A 20,304-nucleotide genomic window follows, 5' to 3' on the forward strand; every position below is an offset into this window, starting at 1 on the left:
CTTCAGTTTTGCAGTGGATCCCTGAATTTCGCCTCCTTTCTGCTGCTTGCGTGCAGAATAATCCCTGCAGGTGGTACAGTACTAATTGCCTCCCACGTTCTTTAGGTAGTGTTTTGTCCACCCCTCTGACACAAAAAACACATTCACAATGATACAGAAAAGTTCATCTCTTCACTGCCGCTGCTACGCATTACCTACACACCGCTTTGTCTATTTTTGTTTTGTTGTTTGGTTTGGTTTTTTCTTTTTCTTAAACCAGGTGCAGTATGTAGACACGTTATTTTAAATGGATTCTTCCCAGTGTAGGTGGGACCAGTGAACCAGGGTAAGGCTTAAAAGTGAGCGAATGCTTCTCACATCCATTCAACAACAGAATACGCGAGGGACAGACACTGACTGAACAGGCAAGCTTGCCCATGCCTCAGTCCTATGCTAGGTGGGAAACGGATTACAACGACTGACATCTGTTTCCAAGTCTCATGATATCACGTTTACCATTCTGTGAGGGATGTGCTATCATGCTGACTGCTAATTACAGGGCATACTTTGACCAGAGGTATTGCAGAGGTTGCAGCTTTTGTACAAAATCAGAAAGCTCTGTAGACTTCCTGAGGAGCAGTTACATATAACACCACATAGCAGGACCCACAAAATCAAATGCCTCCTATGCACAGCATACGTCCCGCACTCAAGTGAGAAGTTACGTGTCCTGTTCATGCCATCCTAGTTTTGAAGCATCCCTTTGTTGGTATTGTACTAAAACAAGTTCCGGTGAAGAAACTGCTAGCATGAACATCAGTGAAGGAGGAAAAGGTGTCTCAAAGAAAGATGTCTGATGGGATTTTGCACTCATCATAAAGTTAGGTGTTTTAAAAAAGGTCATCCACAGAATGGCTTGGGTTGGAAGGGACCTTAAAGATCATCCAGTTCTAACCCCCCTGCCATGGGCAAGGACACCTTCCACTAGACCGGGTTGCTCCAAGCCCCACCCAGCCTGACCTTGAGCACTGCCAGGGATGGGGCATCGGCACTAAATTTTACTGAAGAGCTTCTTTGGCAGCTTCCTATGCCACAGTATTCTTCATCACAGTTTCTCTTGCAAAAGAGAACTTGCAAAAAAAACCTGTTATGCAGTTCATCATTTAGAACTCAGTATTTTTTGGTCTTTGAGCGCTTCTGGAAATTTTATAACCCTAATGACCAGAAGTCTTCATTTCTACCACCTAGTTGTATACTGGTTTGATGAGCAATTTGGTTTAGCATATTAGAGCATATGGTTTGGAACTAGAAATGGATTCTGACTTTAGACTGAAAAGCACAACCTTGCTTACAGATACTCTTCAACACTAGTTGAGAACAGTATTTAAAAACGCTTACCTTAGCCACATAGGCTTCAACTCTGTTTCTTGATAGTAACGTATTCACGGTTGGGGTTAGGAAGCTTCCTGCTAGATTTAGACTTCTATTCAGTGCCAGATCGTTGCTAGTGTGTCCCAGTTCAGTTGAATACAGAACTGGACCACTGACAGCGCTGCTTGCAATTAAAGGTTTGCTTCTATGGCACTCCTGAAGGAGCTTAGCATTGGCTTCTGCTCGTCTCTCATTAGCTCTGAAACATTCAGAAGCATACAAAGAATTATCTTTGGTAATAACACCTCCGCAAAGTTACCCTCCAGGTCTTTGACTATTATTTGACTTCTCAAAGTGGAAGGGATTAAGAAAGTCCAAAAAAAAGGTCCATAATTTGATCTGAGGTTTTTTGAAGAGCCTATTTCTAGGTAGCCACACTACCTGCAAGAAGCAGCAAGAGTTAACCAATACTTTGGACTTCTCAGCATTAAGGCCTCAAAGCAGTCTGTGCACACCGTGTGTTTACATAGCTCTTCCTGAAAGGTACATCACCTGCATAAGAACTCTGGGCTACCCTTCCTTTCCCAAAGAAAGCTGAAACCTATGACATGCGGCTAAAATGGAAGCCAAAAGATTTTTGTTGTTCTTCTTCATAGCATCAAATGCCACTCTCTGAAGGGCCTATCCTTATTCAAGCAGTAAAGGACATGACATTATCTTTTCTGCCATACTCAGAATAAGAAGAGGAGATTAGAGACTGGCAAAAAGGCTGCCTGTTAAAACAAACTCAACTTCAAAAATATCCTATTAATGCCCATGATCGGTGGTGTTACTGCTGGAACACTGAAGAGAAATGAAGATAGTTCCAATGAACAGGGGGGACCCTTAAGGTACTTTCATCACAAATATGCTATCTTATGCATAATGCTGACCAGATGTAGAAAAGGTATTTAACAAAGAAAACTGCTTGAGGAAGAAGTAGTATCTTATTATCACCCCAAAAATGCATGGACTTACCCTTCCAGTTTATTTCCTAGGCATCTTCCATTTTTAACTTCCTCCAGATACGGGTCTTTGTACTTTTCCGCTTCTGCCTGTACAGATTCTTTTTGAAAAATACTGTCTCATTGGGTATTTTTTATCCTGTCCAATTCACGTTCGAGGTCTCCAATTCTGTGTTCTAGCTGGTTTGTCAGCAAACCATGACGACTGGCTCTGATTTGTTCTAATCTGTCCTGGGAGGCTGCCTGCATCTGAAGTAGATAGACACTTTCAACCACTGCAAAGAAAAAGAGAACTCTCCTCGCCAGTCAATTGCGTGCACCCAATTTCAAGGGCCCAGCTCTATTCAGCGAGGCAACTGTGCCTCCTCACTGCCATCAGCGACCAGGGCAGAACCCTGGAACTACCACACCAAATGATTCTTTTCATTCAGAAAGAACTCCCATCTTAGCACTATTACTCATCAAAGCTACTGATGAAGGAACACTATCTCTGTAGGACAGGGCATAGCATTCCTCAAAGAAATCATGGAGATGCCGCACCCCCAGCCCCCACCCTGCAGCTTTGGTGACTTCTTTTCTGAGCGTTGCCCCTTGTGCAATGACTAAGGAAGATGTGTATGCCTGGCTGTGACAACTCTAAGTTGCAATACCCATTCAAGGATAAACAATGAGAACAGACCAGTGGACAGTGATACCCCTCCAAGAACTGCAAAATGAAAATCTACCTTGGCAAGTTTTTGATTCAGGGCCTGCAGGCACACTGCACGCACATGAAAGCATCTTGCCCAACCATATTCCCTTCTCCCACTGCCCTTCAGGAAAAACAGAAGTACAGCGTAACACATGGAATCAGGCACCACCCCCCGCCCCTATAAAATGACAACCAAAACAGAAGTCTGTAACAGACACACATAAGAAATTAACTTACCTGCAAAATCAGATTGACTTCTTGCAGTTTTTGTCTTATTTCTTGTTCAGCTCACTCTTCCACCTCTCTTTTGTATTGTTCTATTTGGCTGCGATCCACCATGTTAGTCTCCATATGGTGTTTGAGATTAGCCACCTCTTCTTTCAGCTGGCTTTTGCTCTTTTCCAGTTTTTCATGGCTCCCACGCATGGTGGACAACTCTCGCAAATCATGATTTTGTGCTTCTAGCTGCATGCCTTTTTTAGACTTTACCTCCAGCTGCTGGGAAAGTTCATCAACCTGTAGACAGGAAAGGGGAAAAAAACAGGGAACTCAGAGGGATCTAAAATTAGTCAAATCTGTGAAAATTGGTAAAGGAGTTGGCCATCAAGACTATTTATCATCTGCTGATTCAGTGTTAAAACAAAAGTGAAACCAGGCTCTTCTTTTAAAACAAGAACAGCTTTCACATCATTTCTGACAGCATTCCTCAGGTTCCCATCCTTCCTCAGTTCTGCAGTGGGTCACAGACCAAGAGGTACCAAACCAGCGGCATTACACCCGCAGGGCTAGGCTGAAAAGCACTAGGGCTATTCTTCTGCGAGATGTTCATACGATCATAGGAAATCAAACACACCCATACCCAGTTACATCACAGCCACATTCTGGTTTCATCAGAAAAAAACCCATGTATCATGCTTCAGAGGAACTGTCACATGCTGTCACACGGTCAAAGCTTCGTCACAGAACTGACAAGACAAGAAACGGATACCCTTTCCTTCCATTACGCTAATAGATCTGGAAATAGTGGTTCAGAACACCGCTTTTACAGCACTGGTGGCAGAAGACAGTCTCTTTAGGTCAAAGCTACAGTTTGTTTTCAAAAGATTTCCAGGAAATATCAGACTTCCCATAGGTCCCAATGGTCAACTACAGCTTCTATCCCCTTCTTTCCCCCTCAAGAAACATCCATCGTCTATACCTATTAACCATAAAACATGATATCCCATCATCTTTTATTTTTAAAAAAGAGGGGGAAACCACCAGAGTCAACACTTGAAAGTCTCTAAAATACGTAGAAACTTTACACTTATTTAAAATTGCCCAAACGTAATTCCATTCCCTGTCATTCAAAATAGCTCTTCCAACAGGAACACAAATATGCTGCTAACCTGTGAACTACAAGTGAGCCACTGTCAAGGCAGTTGACTCGTTCTACAATAATATCTTCTAAAAAGGAGCATAACTTTGAAACACAGCTATCTCAGTAATGAGCAGAGAAGCAGCTAAAAGGTTACATGCTACCGAACAGCCAGAGCAACCTCAAAAGCATTTGTGGGTCTCCATGACAAGGGAAAGACGGACCGAGTCAGCTACTAGTAAGCAACAAGTTACAGGGTTTTTTCCGCATCACCTCACACTGCATCGTGCCCTGGGAAGCAAAGACACCATTCCGAAAAGCAAACCCCCACCTGCCTCCTGCTCAACTCGTGCCCGAGACAGGCTTCAGGGGGTGACCTTGGGCAAGGCCAACTGCACAGAGTTGTTCCGAGTGATGGTGGCGTTACTCCCCTCTCTTCCGAGAGGGAATGCATCCGTCGGAGCCCGACGATGCTGCCACGGCCTCAAGCTGCAGCCAGGCCTGTGCTGGGCCTTCACTGCTCTCAGCCCTGGCCCTCACCCATGGACGTGACGTCCCAGTAGGACTGCAGACCTGCCCATCCCTATGGACCGGCCTGGTGATCTGCACTCTTGGAGGACTCTGCTTACTGTCCCCAGAACTGTCCCCAGAACTCTTCTGCTCTTCTTGGTGAGGGCCTGTGGGGCTGATCCCTGGCCTGTGTGGTCACAGACCCTGCCAGCCTTGCTGTGGCTCTTGCTTTGCCCTTCCTCTGCAGGACAGCCTACCCCTGATGCGCCCTCGCAGATACTGCTGTGTATGTAACACTTCCATCTTTACCCCTAAGAGCTACATCAGTATTACAGTCGCCTACTACTGTGACCATAGAAGGAACATCAAAAACCAGCCAAATAATTTCAGAAATACAGCCAAGAAAAAAGTAGTCAAAATCAACAACATGAAAAGAAGTATAAAGAAAGAATAAAGGTTACAAAAGAAAAACCACCACAATAACCCAAACAAAATAAAGCTCACCTTTGTTCTTAATCTGCCAATTTCATTGACCATTTTCTTCACTTCTCCCTGCAAATTAAGCTGGGACAGTCCCCCTCTCGCCTCATACACCCTTAGTTCCTTCGTAGCTCTGCTCAGCAGCCTCTTCAACCTGCACAGCAAACTAGTCATGAAAACAATGAAGCAAAAAGAAACAAAACTGGACTTTTTCACATACTCTCATGTAAACAGCACAGACACAGCTTGCTTTATCTTTAATGTACTTGACACACCAGGAATTACCAGGAAAAAACAGTATTCCTGTGCCACATACACTTGGAGAGTCCAGAATTCACCTGAAAAGAGGAATGAAAGACTCCCTTTTTCCCAGGAGAACTGCAGGGCAACCTGCATCTGCAGTTGTTTTGGCAGCTATTGAAAACCAGGGGCTGGTGTACAGAAGTACCTTGCAAGAACTAACGCGAGGCTGGCATCTGCTCACAGTTAGGTACACCTATTTTTACACTAAAGTTTAATAAAACATGACTCCTACGCAGGGATACCTCTTCACCACGCTAAAAAGCCGTACCTCTTACAGTCTTTCTGCAGATCGAGGTTTCTTTTCATTTCTTGGGCCAGACGTAGTTCAACTGGGCGTTTCAACTCTACCAGCTTCTTCACTTCCTTTCTTTCACTCTCGCACTTTCAAAAGAGAAAAGAAAGATGTATCACACACACAGAGCACAGGAAAAATACCTACGTACAGTCTGTGCATCTAGCGCTCTCCACAGAGAAGCTGCCGGACGTCTCTATCCGTTAGCCACATTCCACAGAATGCCATGGGACGGAATTCCCGAGGCTATTCCATCCATCCCTTCAGGTTTCACATCAAACAGACCAATATGTAACTAAGAAACAGATGCCCTCGCCTGAAGCAAAGGCCATCCTCTTCTAGACATAACAGGTGGAAAAGATGCTGGAGAACACTTTTGGCAGTGCCTCTGCTCATAGTAGGGATTACGTAGGTATGCACTTCATGGGAGAACATCAATCCATCCAAAGCTTTCATGGGATCTTCCACCAACCAGCAGGCAGGGGCTTGTGGAGGAACCTGATCTTTTGGAGTTCTTCAACATTTTATTCCCCTCGGCCATTACCTCCACCTCTTCTGTGTGGGCATTTACTTAGCCACATGCTGGTTTTCCTCCTCTTGGTGTTTTCTCAGCCACACCAGAGGAGAGCTGGCAGCTGTTTTGACTTTGTTCTTCCATTTTCCCTCTACAGAAAAGGAGAAAAGGGGAAGGCCGCCCCTTGGCAACTGGCAGGCGCTGCTTGTTTCCCAAGCACTCGTTCATTTACCCAGCATTCCTTCAGTATGTTTTTCTGCAAGGCTTTTAAGCTCCCGCTACGCTGAAAACATACAGCAGCTCCTCCATACACGCACTGGAAACATCAAGCATTTTAAACCTGCCTAGAAACCAAGGGGTCAGAAGATGACCACACAAAATCCAAGGAAGAACTGGGAACTGTGGCCTTGCTCAATGTGCTCAACTGATAGCAAACCAAACTGGGAACTCTTCCCAACAGAGCCACTCCAGAGCTTACACAAAGATACCCATCTAGCTTTTATTTGCTTCCTCCGTGACCCCCAAACGATAAGGTACTCGCAGCCTGAATGGCAGGGATAACAGAAAGCAATGATATGTAAGAACCTGACCAGAAGGTGCATGTGGTTCTCCTGGGTATTGGCCCGGTGCCTGGAGAATTTTCTGGGCTCACCTGTTGCAACAGTTCAGCCTTCTCCTCGTCCGGCTGAGCAACGCGCTCTTCAAGGTGGGATCTTGACTTCAAGTGCTCCTCCCACGTGCTGTGCAAGTCCTTGGATGTCAGAGCCAGCATGTTCTGCTTCTGCGTCTGTGAAAGCAACAGTGGCAGAAGAAAAAGTAAGGTGGCCGGAAAAGACAAGAGCGCAGGAGAATGCAGTAACTTACACAGAAACAGGCCTAAGCTCTCCTCCACCCATCCAAGACCTATGGCCAAGGTTGATGTGGAGTGTAAAACACACCTTAGGAACCATAACCAAGAACAGCAGCTGGAGCTGGTGGGAAGAAGGAATACTCTAGAAGCGACAGGATGAGGTTACAACTTTGGGGGATAAGATGACATGCACGCACACACACAAAATCACCCTACAGCTTTCCTGCAAAGCTCCTCTGGTTCCCTCTATACTTCAGTTTTCGTAAGAACACTGCAAAAGGTGGTGCAAAAGGACAACATTCGCTCCTACTTTCAACAGCTACACTCAGATTTCTTCATATAGTTAAATACATTAAGTACCTTAATTTTCAACTTTCTTTCCAACTCCTTTTGCAAGCGCAGCTTGTCTCTCTCCAGGTCACTGTGGTAGCGTGTAGTAACTTCAAGTGAAGCTTCTGGCATAGATTGCTTTTTAGGTGCATCAGCAAGCTCCTGCTGCAGTTGTCCAAACATGCCCTAACAAAACAGTTAAATTAGCATGAAGAAAGTTCTAAGAACATGAAATACACCTTTAACTTATTTTATTATACAATTAGACCTGTCTAGATTGAACCCAAAAGTATGAAATTTTGCCTGCCAGCAGCAGGCATCTGCATGGATGATGACCTCTCGTCATCTTTCTCAGCTGAGAACCTTTGACTATCAGCAGCTGTTCACGAGGATTTCTGTTTCCTAACACATAAAAAAGGCTCAGGTATTGTTCTTCCTTGAACAATACACAGGAACACACTGCAATCAGGTATTTTTTTCCTAACAAAACCCAAAGAAATCTGTTGCGATCTAAGAGCCACAGTTTGACTGCAAATATTACTCTGGTGACTGAAGGCAGGACTTTGTGTTAGATTGTTCTTTCTTCTGTTTCTTCACTATACAAATACAATTAAATGAATACAAATATCTGAAAGCTCCTTTGAGATACACTTTAAGGGTATGTTGAATCACATCCTCTTGTAGTCTTCTTACTCAGCTCGTTTTAGAAGTACTGATAGATTAGGTTTACAAAAATCTGCATAGCTCATATATATATATAGCTATATCCATATACACACACACACTCTCTCACATGATCTTCAAAAGGAACCCATTATTTTGGTAGTAAGAATACAAAGCAAGTCACAGTTTACAATGATTGACAGTACTGCTGGAGTGTGGCTACACATCATAAAAGAGAAAGCTTAAGGTCACCGTCTGACATGAACTTTGAGGAACAGGCAGGCCCCTCAGAACCCTCAAAACACACACAGAAATCAACAGCTGGACATTACTAATACTCTTCAATCTTGATAGCAGCTTACAGAGAACCTATTTTTTCCCCTCTATAGAAGCTTCATATAAATCTATCCCCAACCACTTCACTTCTCTGTACCTTCATTTCTCAGCCCTCGTGTATTGGATGGTTCCTCCTTTTATACCACTCTCATTCATGTCATCAGTGCAATACTTACATCAACACCATCAAATACTTAAAGACTATTCTATAGGGCATAACATGGACTAAGGAAAATAGATGAAAAAAAGTTCTAGGAAGAATCACCTTTCTTGATCAAAGCTTAGACTTGGATACCTTTTTTCTGTTCTCTGCTTAGATCTGAGGACTAATATCCCCGTTGCCAAAATTTTCCGCAATTCCGAGAGAAACATAACAAACCAGAACAAATCAGTATTCTTTGGTCCCATGCATATAACTTACACCGGATACATTGTAGGAACAAACTAATTTCAAGAATGGACAAACTTTAAATTGTTCTTTCTACGCATATACTTTACCTGTCTTTCTACTACGTCAGTCTCATATTTAAAGACTTGTTCCCTTAAATCAGTGCACTTGGCATTTAAATCCTTGTTTCGCTCTTCTATTAGATAAACTTGCTTTTCCCTATCAGCTCTAAGTTTGCTGAAAATGTCATTAAAACAGTGCTGCACATAATCCACTATTTTTTCTTTCATGATCCTCTTGTTCTGCATCTCTTCCCATTGCTGATGGAGTAAAAAGGTTTTCGCTCTGGAGCTGGGCCAATCGCTCCTGCAAGGACTCCTGTTTTATTACAAGTTTGCTTACTGGATCTTTCTCAAGTTGTCGAGCACGATCACATTCCTTTGCCCGACACTGGCCTTGACTTAATTCTTTTTTGCCATTTCTAAAAGCAAAGCTTTTTCTCTGAGCATTTGCTTCAACTGGTGAAGCTCATTTTCTAGCCTATTAGCTTTGCTTTTAGCTTTACACAGCTGCAGAGACAAGCTCTTGTTGGTTTCTTGCACGCCAGAGAGGTCACGATGGAGCTCGACTTGCAAGCAAAGGCATTCATCACGTTCTCTGTGAAATCTTCGTTCAGCATTGCTTTTTGATGACAAATGAAGTTCAAGTTCTTGAACTGCAGCGTTCAGGGAGGAACGAAATGATTCAATTTCTGTCTCTAGTCTGTCTTTGCTTTTGTTTGTCTGCTCAAGTTTGGAAGTCAGCACTGCAGATTCTGTCTTTAGTAAGTCCAGCTCCGTGTTGAACTGAAAAAACATTTGTCTTAACGCTTCCTTGTTCAGTTTAAGTTCCTTTTTGAGAGCTTCATTTTTTTCTTTCAAGGTCTCATTTTCCTTTAAATATTTTCCTTCTTCCTCCTGGTGCCTAAGTCTTACTTGAGTGAGTTCTAGCCTTAGCATAGCAATCTCATCTTGTAGTAACTGATTCTTGTACAACAGATCCTGTTCTCTGTCAGTGCTGGATTCCTGAAGGACAGGGAACATGAATAAAGAGCCAATTGGGAAATGAATCTACAAAAAACCTGCAGCAATAAACTGCATTTTAACATTTCTAGTACTAAAGCATGACTTCAAAGATGAAGTTTCAGGCAATAAGCTACTCTGTGAACCCATGCACATGTACAATGTACGTACACAACGGAAGTGCAACATATCCTTAAAACCTAAATGAACATCCCAAATATACAGTTACGTTTTTTTCCCCCCTTAAACCAGCAACCAAAGTTTTTAAAATGACAGCGCTTTCTTGTATGTGCATGCCTTTATAATACTGCCTTTAAGGTTGAATTAGGTGTGCTACAGATCTGGTAAACACAAGGCCAGAAAGGGTATTTTCCTTCTCAAATGTCTTCTGAACACTTATCCTTTTGTGTTACTGGAAGTTAGCTATAAAACTCAATCACCCCCGGAATGCAATAGTCCTGTATATTTCCTCTTTATTGTATGTATAACTTTTTTCCACTTAAAACACATTCACCCTACATTTATTGGGCAGCACAGCCAAGAACAAAAAGGCTTCCAAGCACTGCACATTCTTTAGGAAATTCAGTAAATTCTTTCCAAGATCTTTTTTAATACAGTGCTTATGATTGCTTTTTCTCCTCCAGTTACTCTAACTCTTACAGAGAGTTGAATTCATTGCTGATATTCGATCATAAAATTTTAGTTATGTGGAGGTGGAAAAGAAAGGCATACTTGAAGTAAGTTCAATAAGGGAATAACTAATTTAAAAAAAAAAAAAAAAAGGCAATGGAAACACAAACACTGTCAAACAACTTTCTTCCTGGTCAACCTTGCCATAGGTAGCTAGGTGTTTCACTGCTAGAAAGCCTAAAAAGTGATGACGAAATGTCTGTGAAATGACAAATAACAGATAGGTTAAGAAACAGTGTAAACAGTGTCTTCTATTAGTTTCCTACTTGCACAAGTAATTCAGGTACATACAGGAGTGATGCTGCTTTCCAGAACTTTTAGACATAAGAGAAAACAAGAAAGGTATTTACCCAGATAAGTTACACTGGTAAACAGTAAATAAACCACCAAGAACAGAAAAAGTTATGTAAGATTTATTATGACTTTAAAACAAACATGGTGAAATTTAATTTATTAGAAAAAAAAATCTGCTTACCTCTGATTTTTTTCCTATAGATCTTCTTGTCCCTTCTTCTAGTTCCATTTGTCTCCCAAGGTGGTTGTTCAAAATTCCTTCTTGAAGGGCTCTGGCCCTCTTTTCCTGAGAGAGCTGTCTCTGTGTTTCATCACGTTCCTCTTCAACCTACAGTAATACAATAAAACTGCTTGCATCTGAAGAAAAAACAGAGCTAGCAATACATCTTCCCATTCTCCCCTGCATACTTGAAAACATTTTTGATTCCCCACCGTTATGATAATCCACCTATAAATAAATAAATTTAAATTTTCTTATGAAAATTTAAGAAGGCGAAATACAGGATGTTTTGTAGTAGTTCAAAAAAAGGTAAGGCTTTGCCTGAAACACAAATGAAACCTCAATTTTGAAAAAAGAAAAAAGGAATAATAAACTGCAAAGCAAAAAAAAAAAAAAAAAAGAACAGCCCAATTGTGAACCAACTGTACTCTACTGTTCTCAAAATCTGACAATTGTTATCCAACGCCTCTTCTGTGAACAAAGCGCCTCCTTCTCTAGGCATACTGGAATACAATTGAAAAGAAGCAGAAAATAAGACAAAGACTTTAATTCATTATTTAATATACCTGTTTCAAGAGCTTTCTCAGTGTTCTTAACTCCATTTCTAAATTCCTAGAGTGTAACTCAAGTTTCTGTTTCTCCTCCATCTCTTTACAATATTGATCTTCTTTCCTTCGGAGGTCTTCTCTCATTTTCTCACACAGCACTTCTACTCTGAGCCTCTTTTCTTCTTGTTGTTTCAAAGAACATCTGGGATTTAACGGAGGATTTGAGAAACAAAAGCACTGATATAGAAGTAGATATTCCACATGATGAACTTGCAGAGACAACTCAAACCATAAAAAATGTTAAATGTTTTCAGAGTTCATATTTTTACTGTACTTTTCAACTTTTTAAAGAATTCTAACTTCATTCCGTTGTGCATGGTATCAGTTGTACAAGATAGAGAAAAAAAACTTTGAGTGATTTATCCGTTATTTGTAAGTTTGTATAGGGAAACACACACCAGTGTGCACACTATAATAATAAAATTAAAAAAACCCATCTTCATATTACAGCCGTTTTGTTGAAAAAGGAGTTTGTTGTCTCATCAGATCAAAGCATCGTAAACTTTTACTATGGTTAGTATACATTTTCTTAGTATACTGAGCATTGCCTACATATTACGGATTCAGTGACCAGAAGTAATACTGGTGAATCAGCACGCCACTTACCTATGGCAGACCCGACAATTTTTCAGCAGCCTTCTGTAAGTCTAAAACAACTGCTTACGTCACACAGACAGAACAAGCAGCTTCTGTTTACTCAAGAAGGATGTCAGTGTTCAAAACCAGATTCAGAAATGCATGGGGTTTAAGCTGACTACGATTAAAAACAGTTTTAAACCTCAGTTGGATCTACCTCTGGGAGAAACTACAGCAATTTCATTTTGAAGCTGACTTACAAGGAAAGCCTTATGGAAGGTCAGCTTCTTTACCAACTGAAACAATCAGCAATGAGCACTGACATGGTAGAAAACGGACCATGGTGTGCCCACGGTACCCAAACAAGAAAGCAGCTTTGTGTTTGATCATTATTTTGACTATTTTTTCCTATATACTCACAATAGTGGACAAAAAAAAAAAAAATAAAAAAAATCAAGTGTCAACCTAAGGGAAGAACTGCCAATTGAAAGCCTGCTTTAGAAATTCCGCAAAACAAGAATCAACCACCACTAAAATCACTTGAAAGACTGACAGAAACATTTGTATTTGAATGGCGCATATTGCAAGGAGAAAGCTTTACATGTAATTTCTAGTGTAATTTCGCAAAAAGTGTAACTTTTGAAAGTATAAATTTAACGCTGCTTGGAGAATTCACTTAGAATGAAAATACTACTTCTTTATACTTGACAGATGTTTGAGGATTTTGAACACCTGCTGAAGTCAAACCCAGGCCAAGCTGGGACCGGCCTCTCTTCCTCGTACCCCCCTCCCCCGCGCTGGGAGGCCCAACTCCCCCAGGCCCAGCTCCCGCAGCCTCCCCTCACAGGGCTGGTGCTCCTGCCCCCGGGCCAGCCCGGCATCTCCCTGCCGACCTCACACGGACTGGGCAAGATCTCCTGGGCTGGGCGGCCAAACACCGGGCCCCGGGCTCGAGACACAGCTCAGCAAGCCCTGCGGAGGGGTGGGCACTCACTGCCCCCAGTGCCCTGGCACTGCTGCCCTCCATACAGCCCAGGCCGCTGCGGGCCGCCCCAGCTGCCAGCTCACGGTGGCTCCTGCTGAGCTCGCTCTCTGCCTGGGCCGCTCCCCAGCCACGCCGTCCCACCGGGGATCACCACAAGGAGATCTCCCCTCCCAGGCCAGGGCTCTGCAGTTGTCCTTGCTGAACTGCCTACGGTGCCTGCTGGCCACCCCTGTCTGACGTGATGTCAGCAGCGATGAGAAACCTCACGCCTCCGGGTCTAGCTCAGGAGTGTGGGGAAAGGGGCAATCCCAAACTTGACCTTTCCAACAAACAAACAGGTAAGCAAACAAATGCTCTAAGCTCTGGTCTGACTTGCACTGGGTGGAGTTACCAGAAACCCTAGTATTATAGGCCCACTGAAGCCGCAAGGACAAAATGAAAAAAAAAAAACACCACCCAACCATCTCTCAAATCTCTCTTATAAATCTGATTTCCCCATACACACTCTCTTGCTCTTTTCTTGCTAGAAAACAAAGTTAGAACAACATCCAGAAGACTGTACATGGAGCTAGTATCCGGACGTTTTTCCCCTCTCCTTCATAGCATAACTGGCCCACGGGATTCAAAAAACCCAAACCCAAAAGACTGGAAACTTCTCATCCTGTTGCCTGCACCATCAGTGTCTTTCGGAACAAAACCACTGACAAGATAATACATTATCAGACCACAATTTACATACTTAAGGCTTTGGATATCCCTTTTCCATTCTGCTTCTTGGTGAGCCAATACGGATTTCAAATCTTGAGTCTTCTCCGCTCTGAACCGTGACTCCCTCTTTTCATCTCCCAATTCCCTTACTTCGAGTGAGAGAGCTGTATACCGATTTGTCCCACGTTCTAGTCTCTGTTCATATTCAAGAAGTATGTTTTGCATTTTCAACAAAGTAGCAGAACCTGTTTTGAGACAGAAAAGACACAAAGCTGCACAAATACTGCCCAATGTATAAGCTGTTCAATGCTTTGCTGCATTAGGTGCAGGTGGCAGGTCTCGGTAGCGGGAAGGTCCCTGTGAGAAGGAGCCAGGGGTCGTCCCGTGCTGGACATGGACGGTTTCGATGGACCCACCGCAGGGCACAGCTGAGCCTCTCAGCCGTGCTGGCAGCTCCTCAGGAAAAACAAACGTAGGAAAGGGCGAAACCACCACACGGGCAGAGAAGGGGAAAAGCATGTGAAAACCAGCCCCGCAAACGAACACCCAGGTCAGCAAAGGAGGAGGGAGAGGTGCTGCTCCAGGTGCCAGAGCAGAGATTCCCCTGCAGCCCCTGAGAGAACCATGCTGGAGCAGATACCCACAGCGCAGTGCTGCGGAGGACCCCGTGCCAGAGCAGGCGGATCCTTCCCGAAGGACCTGCGACCCATGGAGGGCCCAGGCTGGAGGAGATTCTCCCCAAAGGACTGCACCCTGGGGGAGGACTCACACTGGAGCAGGGAAAAGGGACGAGGAAGGAGCAGCAAAGAGAAACTGCTACGTCCCGACTGCAGACCGCAGCCTCCCCGTGCTGCCTGGGGAGGTGGCGGGGAAGGAGCGCAGCAGAGCTTGAGCAGGGGGGGTGCCGACGTGTCCTTCTCAGGTTTGGGGTCTTTGTTTCTCACTATCCAAATGTATTTTAATCGGTGGAGTCTGTTTGGCCACTGACAATCACTGGGAAGTGACAGCCCTGCCTTCACACTGACCCACAAGCTTTTTCGCCCCGTTTCGTCAAGGAGGGGCAGTGGCAGCACTGGGCGGGGAGTTTGGCCTTCGGCCAAGGTTAACACTTGCCTAATGAAATTTTAGCATAGTTTAAGAGCCCTAGTAAGTGATGCTTATGTTTATATAATGCCTTGTGCATATATGCAAGCACCTTATGACAGTTGAAATTTGTTATATATATGTACTTATTATTTTAAGCAAAGCCATTATTTTGCTGTATTCTTTGTCATTAGCTGTTGAGGGGTGTGCTGGTTGTGGCTGGGATAGTGTTAATTTTCTTCACAGTCGCTGGTACGGGGCCATGTTTTACAGTTGTGCCGCAAACAGGGTTGGTAGCACGGGGATGTGTTCCTTATGGCCCAGCAGCGCTCACACAGAGCCAAGGCCTTTTCTGCTCCTCACCCCACCCCACCAGCCAGCAGGCTGGGGGTACGCAAGGAGCCGGGCCGGGACACAGCTGGGACAGCTGACCCCAGCTGACCCAAGGGATGTGCCATGCCACGCGGCATCATGCTCAGCATATAAAGCTGGGGGAGGACGAAGGAAGGGAGGGACATCCAGAGTGATGGCACTTTGTCTTCCCAAGTATTTGTTATGCGTGACGGAGCCCTGCTGTCCTGGAGATGGCTGAACACCCGCCTGCCCATGGGACGTGCTGGATGAATTCCTTGCTTTGCTTTGCTTGCGTGCGTGGCTTTTGCTATTAAACTGTTTTCATGCCGACCCATGAGTTTTCTCACTTTTCCCTTTCCGATGCTCTCCCCCACCCCACTGGGGTGGAACAAGTGAGTGGCTGTGTGGTGCTTAGGTGTTTAGGTGTGGCTGGGCTTAAACCACATCAGGGGGATATAAAGAAGAAAAAGCTCTTGCTGACTTTTGATGACCGCATTAGAAGGAGCTGAACTGTACTTTGCAAGAAACTGCTTCTCCAGCTCTGACTAGACAGAGAACCAATGATAACGTAAGGCACGTCGGCTGGCAATGCAGGCAACATCTCAGGTTAGGTGACAGTTTCACAGCTTTTGAGGGGGATCTCTAGTCACAAAGAGATACTATATCAAAATATGAAATTAACATACTTAGGAGTGCATACAAAGAAATCATGTTTTAAGGGGAACTTGTAACAGCTGAAGACAGAGACTTGAAAACATACCCATATGAACCACACTAAGCTCTTCCAACAGCAGCATAGTCTCCTTGTAGGTTGAAGCTTGTAACCGGACATCCTCTGAAGTTGGGTCAGATGAGTGAGTTAAACCAGGGTCATCAGTTACTTCCACTGGTATGCTGACCTACAAAAAATACCGTACTTTCTGTAATTCCACTGTCCAGTATTACAGACCATTACAAATGCAGGAATGATTCATTCTCTCCTTCACAGCCCACAGATTTGTCTCAAATACAATCAAGCTGCATACCAGCAGCAATTTGTACATCTGGTTGATCACTACATAAACACTGCTCCCACCTAAGTGATTAAAAGCTGATAGAGACTGTTTATCAAGAAACTAGTTTTACAGTACCTCGTTCCTTTCACTCCTGGTTGTTGCTGCAGGTCTAGAAAACAAGAAATATATTTCAGTACTGAAATGCTTACTTTGCATTATGAATAATACCTACAGTTGCTTTGAAAAATTAATTGCAGAACTGAATTAAACTAAAATCTGGTATAGTAACTTTGCTAGATATAGCTCAAGACTGAAACAATTATTGTGTGCTATTAATGTCTACTGGAAGGCTAATTTTTCCGCAAGATATTAAGCAAATAGTTGAAATAACTGTTCCCTAAACTTCACGCAAAGTGACAGAAATCTTACAGCTACAGACATATAGCTATACGCTTACGTGCATTCCCTGTTTAATACCAGGGGTTTAGCTCTCTTCAGTACCGAGAATCCTTCTCCTACAGGTCAAAGAACTGTAATTTTGGATTCTCTGGTGTCCTGGGTCTGGCTGGGATGCAGTTTATTTTCTTCACAGCAGCCCACACAGGGCTGCGTGTTAGACTTCTGACCAAAACAGTGTTGATAACACACCAGATTTTTAGCTAGGGCTGAACAGTGTCAACAACTTCTCTTTCTCACTTTGCCACAACCCACACAAGTAAGTTCAGGGGGGGCAAGAAGTCAGGAGGGTACACAGCTGCAAGAGAAAAGGTGGAGCGGGGAGCAGGGCAAAAAATCCTGAGATACCTGCAGTGAAAAAACTGAGATACCTCGCCCTTTTTAAACACATGAAATACTTCTATGCCTGTGCACACACACTCATGTAATTAATCAGAATTCGTGCACGTGACCTTATTGTTGACTTGGCCAGCATGTTCAAAAGCACTCTAAACAGAAGTGAAGTGTTTGTCAACACAAAGCGCATCAGGTAGTCACAGGAAAGAACAAGAAAGAACATCAGGTGGTCACACGAAAGAACAAGAATCTTCATATGCATCAGGTTTACAAAAAACCTTAAACACACAACAAAAACCCAAACTTGCCTCTAGCTCTCAGGCCAATTTTTATCATTAAGTGAGTTTTATTTTCAACATTCCTTATATGCATACCTTCCTTCATCCTCAGATGTTTCACTGGAAGTGCTATCATCCGGTACTTGACCATGATTGCCACTGGAAGAGCTCATCTGCTGATGAGCCTTCTGCTTTGAAGGCTGTCTTTTACTTTCCTTTGCACCTTTGGCATTCAGGGCAATTTTACTGCATTACACAGAAAGAAAGAAAAAAAAACAAAACACCAAGTGAGTAGGTTTATAAAAAAATATTTCTGTGAAACAGACATACTTAAGATGATGTCCAGAAACAACCGAGACAAAAAATAGCTATGATAAAATCACAGACTTGACTGTAAAGATCGTGGAATATGCCCAAGTATTTAAAACCCTTCCCCTAGAGTGAGGGGGACACGTGGAATCTGAGCTGGATCCAGGTTAAGCTGGACTATATCCAACAGCCCCGTTACAGAAAGCATCTAGAGCAGAGATTCCTTTGAAGGACAGACAGAAAAAGCTCCTGCTTAGGTCTGCATAAAAATACGTGTGCCTTCTTTAGACTTTTGAGATTGGTTTGGTAATATCATCTTTTTCCCTGTCCCGACAAAGGGCATATTAACTTAATGAAAAGGAAAACACCAACTGCACGGAGATCACTAAAATCACCTAGAAAAGGGAGTAGTAGCAAACCCCAAGTTCCTACTTTTCTTTTCTAGGTGGCCATTTCCTACAAAAATAACTGCTTTTTCCAGTCTTCAGTTCTGGTTTTGAAGATGCATTTTACCTCAGTGTTGACATGGAAATCACAGGAATTTAGGTGGGCGTTTTCTTTTGTTTTCCCCTTTTCTTTTTTTAGAGCAGGCAATAAATTGGAACCTCCATCGTGCGCTTCATTTTGTCTAAAAAGAATTTTTCTTCATTTTTTGAGAAGCAGTGGACTACTCACTATGGCTTTCACCACTGAGGAAACTACTTCAACTACCACAGTATCAGAAAACCTAAGACACTTACATAGTACTACAAATAAGAGCTAGAGATTATTTCCTTAGCTTACCCTTTCATTGGCATTTTAATCAATTTTGAGCTCTCCCCAGATGAAAAACACTTTTTGTCTTTTTCTTCTATCGTGTTTTCATTCTCCATTTTCAAACAGTCATTCTTCCTTACAGTAATCTTTTGTTTCATTTGCCGATTAGTGATGTTATTTAATTTATCCACACATTCCTGTTTTGCCACGGCCTGCACTTTTGAACATCTTTGTTTGTTTTTTTCCTTCTTAACCTATAAAAACAAAGTTAAGCTTCACGTATTTCTAGAAGACAGAAACACCACATCCAAGATTGATTAATCCAGAGTTTACCCCTGAAATAATATAAAATGATCTTTTTTTAATTCATAGAGAAGCATTTTCACAAAACTACACTACAAGGTGTATTATGCCATTGAAAGTACTTTGAATTCACTCATGATGCAAGACATAACAAAAATACAGCCCTTAGAAAGAAAACAATAGTGTCTCTTAAAACATGAACAAGAAAAGAGTGAAAACAGTACTGATGGACAAAGCGTTAGGAGGACTGCACAATGTTCGTTGTAACACCACCAGAAAAAAATCAAGCAGTTCGCGAACAAGGGGAGGAAAGAAAAAAAGATCCCAAACCCACAAACACAACTGGTTTCACAGGAAAGAGGAATTTTAGTGAAAGGCAATGAAGACACACCACGCAGATATCACAGCACATGAATTATTAGTCAGGACCCTGTTCAGAAGCTATTTTCATTCTTTGATTCGGAATCAGAACCGATAGAGTTCTATGGATTTCTTTTTATGGCAATGAAGAGATAACTACTTGCACTGGAACCATTTAACCTATTGTTAAACTGGAACAATAATGCATTCTGTTTTCCAAAAATGGGGAAAAAAGACAACTCTGCACTGCCCTCTTTATTCACAAGTCACCTATTTCCATTAGAACAAACCCCAATTTGTAGGAAGCATCTTCCCTTCGTGACCAATAGCTAAAGTGAACAGGAAATACTCTGCCTGGCTCCAGAAGGCTGCAGGTCTCCCTAGGCTCTTTTACACACGCTCCATCGCTGCTATCGCTTCAGCAGCGGTTTTACCTACCAACAGAGACTTCCTTAAAAACATATTCTGACTTTCCTGAACAGTGGATTGTATCTCACAGTTTCATTGATTTGGACAGCAGGATCCTGCAGTTTCCATTGAAGCTAACGAACACTGTGTGCTTTCAAAACCAAGCACATTCAGCACCTCCATCATAACTCTGAATTAGAGCTATTGCCTAAACAACTACATGTTGCACACGCTGCCCGTGCCAACCCTGGCTAGCCCAGCCCTGTTTTACCGATTCATCCAGGCACTTGCATCAGTGCGTCTGACTTGCTGAATTTACACATGAGAAACCAGGCATTTCTGACCAACACCCATGCTCTTTAACTGCACCGGTTATTTTTAAATTAATGACACATTACTAATTAAAGTGACCAAGACAAGTCAGAACTACAGCTTGGTTGTAGTCAAAATCCCATG

At 43.0% G+C, this 20,304-nt stretch overlaps 1 protein-coding gene and 1 long non-coding RNA gene across 3 annotated transcripts; both read right to left on the minus strand.

Moving 5' to 3' along the window:
• Positions 1-1,497: 1,497 nt before the first annotated feature.
• On the minus strand, positions 1,498-4,612 carry LOC308057970. The gene is made up of 3 exons (XR_013925570.1): positions 3,283-4,612; positions 2,368-2,603; positions 1,498-1,609 (listed from the first exon to the last, which is right to left on the minus strand). It is a non-coding gene; the product is annotated as an uncharacterized lncRNA (long non-coding RNA).
• Positions 4,613-10,749: 6,137 nt separating this feature from the next.
• LOC308057971 (ankyrin repeat domain-containing protein 26-like) lies at positions 10,750-19,113 on the minus strand. Of its 2 annotated transcripts, none has more exons than XM_080411976.1 (6): positions 18,805-19,113; positions 17,809-17,958; positions 16,778-16,811; positions 16,408-16,546; positions 14,242-14,455; positions 10,750-11,441 (listed from the first exon to the last, which is right to left on the minus strand). In XM_080411976.1, the coding sequence occupies exons 1-6, from the start codon at positions 18,933-18,935 to the stop codon at positions 11,363-11,365; spliced, it is 747 nt and encodes a 248-aa protein (XP_080268102.1). In that variant the 5' UTR covers positions 18,936-19,113; the 3' UTR covers positions 10,750-11,362. The 2 variants fall into 2 exon arrangements, with proteins under 2 accessions (XP_080268102.1, XP_080268101.1); XM_080411975.1 differs by having other exon boundaries at positions 10,750-12,083; positions 18,805-19,112.
• Between the last annotated feature and the right edge of the window lie 1,191 nt (positions 19,114-20,304).

This window comes from Falco punctatus, assembly GCF_963210335.1.
Source record: "Falco punctatus genome assembly, contig: scaffold_57, whole genome shotgun sequence".
Taxonomy (NCBI): Eukaryota; Metazoa; Chordata; class Aves; order Falconiformes; family Falconidae; genus Falco; species Falco punctatus.

What these genes read in the sequence shown, in the direction of transcription:
- LOC308057971 (XM_080411975.1), bottom strand. Translation starts at nt 18,935, where the DNA reads ATGAAACAAAAGATTACTGTAAGGAAGAATGACTGTTTGAAAATGGAG. An exon ending in ATTAAAATGCCAATGAAAGG is followed by an intron (nt 17,959 to 18,804) that starts GTAAGCTAAGGA and finishes TGTGTAATGCAG; the next exon opens with TAAAATTGCCCTGAATGCCA. An exon ending in ACATCTGAGGATGAAGGAAG is followed by an intron (nt 16,812 to 17,808) that starts GTATGCATATAA and finishes CTTGTTTTCTAG; the next exon opens with ACCTGCAGCAACAACCAGGA.